Source organism: Tupaia chinensis, unplaced genomic scaffold (assembly GCF_000334495.1).
Source record: "Tupaia chinensis unplaced genomic scaffold, TupChi_1.0 Scaffold143566_1, whole genome shotgun sequence".
Classification (NCBI taxonomy): domain Eukaryota; kingdom Metazoa; phylum Chordata; class Mammalia; order Scandentia; family Tupaiidae; genus Tupaia; species Tupaia belangeri.
In genome coordinates, this window is record NW_006203411.1 from 209636 (window position 1) to 218411 (window position 8776).

General features: G+C 32.0%; 1 protein-coding gene across 1 annotated transcript in view; it reads right to left on the reverse strand.

Annotated features, from left to right (window-relative positions):
* Positions 1-7070: 7070 nt before the first annotated feature.
* The window catches only part of SLITRK5 (SLIT and NTRK like family member 5), a 7579-nt gene continuing 5873 nt past the window's right edge, over positions 7071-8776 (reverse strand). The window contains exon 3 of the mRNA XM_006163907.2: positions 7071-8775. Within this exon, the coding sequence (XP_006163969.1) occupies positions 8393-8775 (383 nt within the window). The 3' untranslated portion in view covers positions 7071-8392. The remainder of the gene's footprint in view (position 8776) is intronic.

Here is an 8776-nt window from a genome sequence, read left to right on the forward strand (position 1 = left end):
GAAAAAAGCTTCTGACGTAAGCTGCAATTGTAATTTTCCTTCTGAATTAACATAAAGTTATTGCTGCTGTTTCCTTTCTGAGATCCATGGGACCGTGGAAAAACAATGTTTTGCAAAGTCACCCAGTAGTAGTCTCTTTCCTAGGAAATTACCAATCACCATCAGCAGTTAACATTTACATTCATATTTCCAACATAGCATGAATATACAATAAACTAGATCTTTCTTTAAAGTTATTCATTCTGTTTTGTCGTATATTTAACATTGATTTGTTCATAATATAAACCTTTATAGAATCTGCTGCCTCATCTATTATACATGAAACATTCATAAACACTGAGCTCCCAGAGAACAATACCTGAAAATCCATGAATATGATACATAAATTTTAATATTGGAGAAATTTTATTTAGACATGATTGAAAGCTTAAATATCCACACAGTGTAGCAGATAATAAAATATTAGATGCAGTCATTACAATAAGGCAATACAAAAGGTGCTTATTCAGCCTAAATACACTCTAACTCAAGTTTGTTTAAAAAAATGAATAAAACTGTTCTGGTCAAAAAAAAAACATAGTTTTTTTAGGAATTAAATTATGGGTCACCATTTTGGTAAGTGTTACTTTAGTGTTTATAAGGACACAACAATGGCATTTTGTAAAGTATATAAACTTTCCTATTGATCAAAATGTGTAATTTTTTGTGGCTATTTTTGTCTTTTTTTTTATTTATTGTTTTTCCCCTCATAGGGCACATGAGCTCACCAAAGAGAAGAAGAGAGAGAGAGAGAGAGAGGGAAAGTAAAAAATCACCCACTAGGGAGGATGGCTATGCCATGATTCCTTCTCCTCCATTCTTGTACTGGTATTTTGGGAACAGCTGTTTTTCCATGCTGCCAAATCTGGGACTTGAACAATAGCCCATGTGGATATCCAGCACCTTAACCACTACCTCACCTGCTGGTCCCAGTAGGTGTAGTTTTAAAGATGAAATCACGACTTTATGTTTTGAACCCACCTCTACTTTTTAAATATTGTGCATTCAGGATGATTATTAATAAGTGACTGTTCTCTGGCCAGCAGGTGACATGGTGGATGAGGTGCTGGACTCCCACATGGCCAACCACAGTTCAAGTCCTGGACCTGGGGACTTGCTTTCTTGCTTTCTCTCTCTCTCCCTCTCTCTTTTTCTCTCTCTCCTTCCCTCTGTCCCTCCCTCTCTCTCTGTTGAGCACATGTGCCTTACAGGAAAACTTAAAAAAAAAATAACAATGAGTAAAATAAATAAATAAATAAATAAATAATAAAAAATAATAAGTGACTGATCTCTAGTGACCATTTAAAATGTGTACACCCCACTCAATGAAATACTATTTACATAGTACTTGATTGTTACATGGAATATGATATGACAGGCTTTTCTAGAATTTTTTCATTTTATTTATCATTATTATTATTTTTAAATTTGCCACAGGGCATCTGTGCTCAACAGAGAGAGAAAAAGAGAAGGTGAGAAAGCATGCCACCAGGCCCAGGACTCAAACCACAGTCAATCACGTGGAAGTCCAGCACCTTAACCACTGCAACACCTGCTGGCTCAATATGAGGTTTTATTTATAACAATAGGAGATGTCATTCATTTGGTAAAAGACACTCATATTTGATATAAATTAGCCAATTAGAGAAATATTCTAACTTTTTTTCCAAATAAAATTTCCTGTGGGAAGAGATGATTTGAATAGCAGAATTAAACATAATAATAGAAACCATTCTTAATGTGCCCAACCTTGGATATAGAGTGTTTCAATGAAGCATGTAGTTCCAAGCCATAATGAAATAAAATGATATAAGTGTTATGTAAAAATAGCTCCTCTCCAGCCAACATTCTTTTTTATTTAATTTAAAAAAAGAATTATTTTATTTATTAGTTTGCTTGATTTATTTTGACCAGACAGGAACAGAGTAAGACAGAAAAAGGGAAGCAAGTCACCAGGTCCAACACTCAAACTACATTCAGCCATGTGGGAATCCAGTGCCCTTAACTACCATGTCTCCTGCTGTCCCCATCCACCAAACATTCTTAAAGGAACACAGAGTGGGTTGTTAACATAAAAGTCAAAGACTGTAAGCCATATGAAATTACCAAATTTGTAAAATGTGTAGTTCTATAGAAAGACACTTTGTAATGGTTTTATATATATATAATTTTGTTAACTTAAGAAAACATATTTTAAATTTGTCAATAATTTTTTACACTTTTATTTTTAAAATTTCTAATAAAATGCTAAAATTTTATCAAGAATTGGAGATCTTTAATTGTAACTGGGTGAAAAAATATCGTTATACTTATTTCATGAGAGTTAGGTGTACAATTTTAATATTTTTAAATATATGAGTAACTTCTGGATCTCAATGTTCTCATTTGGAAGCACATATATGAATATTTTATTTAATAGATTTAAAATTCAGGGGTAATTACAAAATCGAGGGATACTATGAATAGATAATTTAATTATAATCTGACAATACTAGCTTATAACTATATATTTTAATATTTGGTACCTAAATACCAAATAAAAATAAAAATATGAAGAAATAATTATATGTGTATTCATATATTTTAAGGGGATTTTAGCAAGGACAGAGTTTAGTAATCAAAAGAAAAAGATGGACCATGAATTTTATATTTCGGAGTGAAGATTTAAAGTAAATTTTATAATTCAGTGTTTAAATAAATTTGCTAGTTAGCTTTTCCAGTATTATTAGAAACACCTTTTTGACTTTGGATTTAAATGTAACAAAAATAATTCTATAGTTGTAATGTTAAAAAGCATTGATTTTGCGTGTATAATTTATGTTGACATGTCCTTATAGGTTAAGATAGATTTATTGAATATATAAAATTGTAAGTTTAATATTTAAAAGTTTAATATGCATGACCCTGATAAACCTTTCATGTATAAAATATGCTGGTCAAAGTATTATAATATCTGACAGAGAACTTTGCTAATAAATTAACATGAGGTTACTACCACAGTTCTTTTTTAATTTAATGAACATATGTAAAATTGAAAATATATAGTGATTTGCTTTCAATAACCAATATTAATTCCGTTATTAGTAAACTATACAATAAGGTGCTTGAAAATGGTTGATTGGGAACACTAAAAATGATCACTGGTGGTAGGAAAGAACTTGTGAGTAAAAATCTAAAATATGCAAATTCTAGAACATTAGAAAATAACAGAATTTTACTACTTGTATATATATCAACGGAATTCATTATTGAAATAGTATACTTAAATTTGAATAAAATTTATATAGTGATCTTCACATATATCTTAAAATATAAGAACTTAAAATAAGCTTGTCCAAAGAATGCAAAATATTAATGAATCTTCAAGATAAAGCTACAATTCTTCTATATGTCAAGTTTTTATAAAAAATTTTAAAGAAAACAAAAAAATTCTACCATTCAAAATCCACAATTCCATCAGTTTATAATCTCTACTTTAACAAACATGAGTATTTTAAAAACATGTATGTGTTTATTCTATGGTGGAAATATAATAGACTTTCACTTTTACTGCTAAAGACACCTAATTTAAAAAAAAAAAATCACTGATAGATTGCCATTCAACATCTCTCTATGAATATCACATTCTTCTATAAATAACTTTCCGAATATTTAATAAAGATATATCTGATACATCTAGCATTATATATTTTTATTTGAACAGTAAATAGAACATAAGAAAGCCAAATTATTTCATATGTGCCTTGCATCAATTCTCTATGAAAGTTCCTATTTTGAACTTCATTTTCCTTAATAGATTGCTTCTGAATCACTCACAGTTAAATGTTCCTTTTTTAAAAAATGACTACAAAATTATTCATTTTGAAATACTACTACAAGTACCATGAAAAATATTTGACCTGTTTCTTCTAAGTCAATGATCTGATAAAAACCAAGGAAGAAAAGAAGTGTTATATTATTGTTAAATTCAAACATTTTACTGCTTCAAATTTGTTTCTCTCAATTTAACATTTTTAAAGCATGAAATTTAAAAGTGAAATTTGAAATTTTTAAAAATATTAAAATATAAAAAGCCCTGCATGAGAATTGCATATGCAATGGCTGATAAACCATCTGTTACTGCATGCCATATTCTTGTTACATAGACTCATGGAAATATACATGAGTATAGAAAAGTGTTAAGTCACATTAAAAGTAATGATAAAAAATACACAGGTGTCAAATATATTCTGAATGGAAACAGGCGTCTATAAACATAGGTGTTATACCACTATGTTTAAGCAAGTGACTAACATTTATACAACTAGATTAATTTTTTACCTCATATTTATTTTTGCAAGAAATCGTGGAGAACTTCAAGGGGTTCAAGATACAGTATCCATACATTAGTGAATTTGATAACAGTGGAATTACCACTTTCATAACCTTCTACCCTTTGAAAATCAATTAAATGTGCAAGGCCTCTAGTATTTAAATCAGTTCCTTTGCTGTTTTTAAGCTTCTCCTTCTTTCTATAAATTTATTCTTAAATAAATAGTCATAAAAAAGAACATTTTACCATGCCTGAAAGCATCTTAATTTGGAGCCATCTGAAAGTACAAGAAGCACATATTTCTAAATGAATGGAAAGCATATTTATGGTCTCCTTTATTTTCAGTAATTTGGAGTCATGTGGATCTGAGAAACAACTTTTGAGCTCGTAAAATTAAATAATCAATTTTTGGCATTTCAAACAAGGACAGAACTATTCTCACTTTTGTGCAACTGAAAAATAATGAAGAGAAAAAATATGAAAAAAGAAGGAAGAAGGGAAGAATGAGATATAAGAAAAAGGGAAGAGAGTGAATAAAAATAGAAAGAAAGAAAAGTATACACATTAATTTGAATAATTTGCCAACAATACAATGAAATAAGAATAGAATTAATGGATAAGGCATGAAACTGCAATATTTGATTAAGTTCTTAAATTGTAACATCTACATTATTTATAGATGTTAGGATTTTACACTAAGTTTTTTTCTTTTTTCCATTGTGGTGGAAGGAATAATGATGAGAGGCTTCCCTATTCAGAACAGTAGTAGAAATTTTCCACTTTACATGTTTAAAGATGATAATCTTGCCTAAAAAATATGTTTCAAGTGTGATATTTATGCTAAAGTTGTTTAACTCATAATCTCAATCAATATAGACTGTAAATGATTTTGTATGTTAGCATACAGATTGTCTACATTTATATGTAATATTTATTTTCTCTGAAATAATGTAAATTAATTTACACGATACCCGTTTAGAGGAAAAAAATAACATCTTGTAATACCTATATGGAAATATATTTCTATGGGATTGTGCAACATATAAATAGAAAAAGAACAAAATATGAACTTATTTTATATCCAAATTTTAATTGATGCCTGAAACATTAAATTTGATTCCCCAAAAATCTGTGGAGAGAATTTGCAGGGTTCCTTAGTCCAATCACAAACCACTGGTATACTGAGTCTAAATACTGACTCAGTGAATACTCCAAACTACCAAAATTCAGATGGTCAAAAACATACAGCATGTGTTCTAAAAGTAATCAGATTTATTAAATCAGGTAATTGTTATTTTCAAGATTTAAAAATGTTGAACACCCGAAAAAAGATTGAAATAGAAACTGACTACCTGAAGATAGTATATCTGACAGTATTATATGAAAAAGTGCTGATTTGAAAAGAATATGATTTTGTAAATATCTGAAAAATACATCAATTACTTTCTTTGGAAGTTACTTATATTGCCCATAACTATGTCTGAAATTTCACATAATTTTCATCTAATTTTATGCATCAATTAAGAAATAAAACTTAGTTATATGGAAGATTCCACTTTGCATTAACATTTTATAATTTATAAAACATTGAATAATATATGTATTATATATATGTGTGTGTGTGTGTGTGTGTGTGTGTGTGTGTGTGTGAGAAGATGTGATACTGACAGTTTTAAAAGAAAAAAGAAATTCCCACTGTGAAGAAGACAAGATAACCCCAATTATGTAGTCAAATGCTACAATTTCTTTTTTTCTTTTCTAATGTTCGAGGTAGATGAAGAACAAGAGATACATTTTTTTCATGATAATATCATGACATTACTAAGCTTATTCCTTTTCCCTTTGAAATAAGAAATCTGTAAGGGAAAATGTTACAAAGAATATGAATAGCTTACTGCACTTGACCAATGAAGCATTACAATTTTTTTTTTTTAATTCCTTAGGGAAACTGTTACCACCTGTTCAATCTGTATTCAAGTAGTTACTGTCAATTTACTCATGGGTGAATGCTGCCTCTTTGTGGCAGAATGCCACGGAAATTGTTCATCACACACAAAGTTCATGAACAGCTCTTGGTACTACATATATTCCAAATGAAATGTATGGAGAGATCTATCAATAACATTGAAGCACATGACTCTTTTAAGTTTCAGATTAATTTAAACACCTCCTACCAGTAACTACTAATTGAAGTTCACTGCCAAACCTTACTTTGAGGTGAACAGCTAACAACCATCAACATTTTCAACATGTGGAATCTTAATCAACTTTAGATATAGTATCCATCATAATTGTTGAAGGCAGTTTTACACAAGTTAAAATATAGAAATAATGAAAAACTGTAGACTGAATAAATAATGTCGATATAAAAAATACATACTATGAGAGAAAAATGAATATGTAATATATTACTTACCATGTTCCATGTATTAGATATGTCAATAAGGAGACAAGGTATATGATTGAAAGAAATATCATTAATAAACACATTAAGTGACTCATTCAGAAAAATAGATTTCCCTGAACCAACAAAAACATAAATTATGTATTTATAGGTATACTTTAAAATTTTGATGTTTAGGATGATTGTTTTTTATATGAGGAACAAAGTTTAACTATTTCCTAAATTGTTAAGAATGGGAATTCCATCAATCACACAGAACTAAGCTTTTTGCCTCTTGAGTAATCATTACTTCAACCTCTCATGTTTGACATAGTTATCAAGTGTTTATTCAGAAACTATTTAAAAAATTACATGTGCTGGGATACATATGAGACTGTAACAACAGTAGCCCCATCTTACAGAGATCCTGTTTGCCCTTATCATCATTGCTTGCTGCCCAGAGGGATAAAGACATTGTATAGACTTGTACAGTTCATCATTTGGTCTTCTGAGGTGCCAGAACAGGTGGATCTGTACAAATGCAACTGGGTTTGGTTAAACAATCAAAAATCGGCTACAATAGTAGTCAAATGAATACATCATTTTGGTTCACTAATAAAAATACTTTGAAATCTTCTCTAATAAAACCAAAAACTTGCACCAATTCTCACCCCAATGGCCCAATAAATTGCCCTATATTTTTGTTTTATGCGTTGAGATACAGTTTGTTTGTTTGTTTGTTTTAATTACAGATCCAATTGGATAGGTTGCATTGGCTTTTAAGGGTTTTGCCATGAAGTTCTCCACATTTTTGATGATTTAAAACGCCTTCCTGATATCACTTCAGTTTTGGAAATGCAGCTCTTAGTACAATACCACACCTCTGCGAAAATCATAGGCTAAATACTGAAGGAAAGAGGAATGCTAAATGTGCATATAAAAATAGGTGCTACAATAAAATATTTGTATATTTCATCAATAAGTTATTTTGACTAATCAATTATGGATCATATAGCTCTGTAATTTTAATGATTTGTCCACATCTATGGCGATCCTTTTCAGGATCACAATACTTTTTTTTTTTTTAATTCAAATGTCCAGAATGCATACAAACACATCCTTCAAAAACAAAGGAAAGGAATGAGAAGGGAGGATCAGAGGGAGGAAGAGGGAGGGAGGGAAAGGAGAGAGAAAAACTTCCTATTAAAGTTGGGGTGTGCTAATCTCTCCGCCAAAGCCATACAGACCCACCCATGGCTTAAAGGGGGGAGAATGGAAGGTGGCGAGGAGCAAAAGAGGAAGAGTAGAATCTACGTGCTGTCATCGTCCGCCACTCTTAGCACTTCCAACCACTACAGAAAGGACTGCCACCTTGAACCAGTCCCCCGCGCAGCAAACTGCCCTCCACAAAGCCCTTCTCCTTTCCTCCCCCACACGCAAGAGAAAGCGATGTGCCCAGTTTACACAAATGTTTCCCACGTGTAAAATTAAAAGGAAATTGCACACCCTTTCAGTATCTTCCGCCGAAGCTGAGAATCCTGTGCCAAGGCACTTCACCCTAAACGTTGAAACAACACAAATAATCAAATGTGTTCACCGTGTGTGTCTGCTTGCTTGTTGGTTTTAAATGCAAAATCTCCAAGGGAGTTTCTTTGCGTTTAGAACTGGCTAAATGTGGTCTGTTTTTCCAGCACTTCGAGGTAGTCCGGCTCAACGTTTAGTTTTGCTTTTAACTCCAGATATTCGTTCCGGTTGGGTTCTACAAAGACAGCACTCGGGGGGCTGTAGAGCACCGGTTCCCGCAGCCTGCTGTCCCCTGCCCCCGGGTGCAAATACTGGTGGGGGCGCCTCAGGTCATAGTTAGGGGAGAAAGTGTAAGCAGCGGGGCTGCACGGGAATTTGGGATATTCCGGGAGGCTGTTGCCGGCGGGGGTGGTGGAGCAGTGTTTGTCTGGTTCTAAAATGCCCCTGTAAAAGCGGTCGGCGTCCTGCACCGGCGACAGGAGGTCCTCCCGGGGCTCGATGGTGCTGACGCTGTAGGC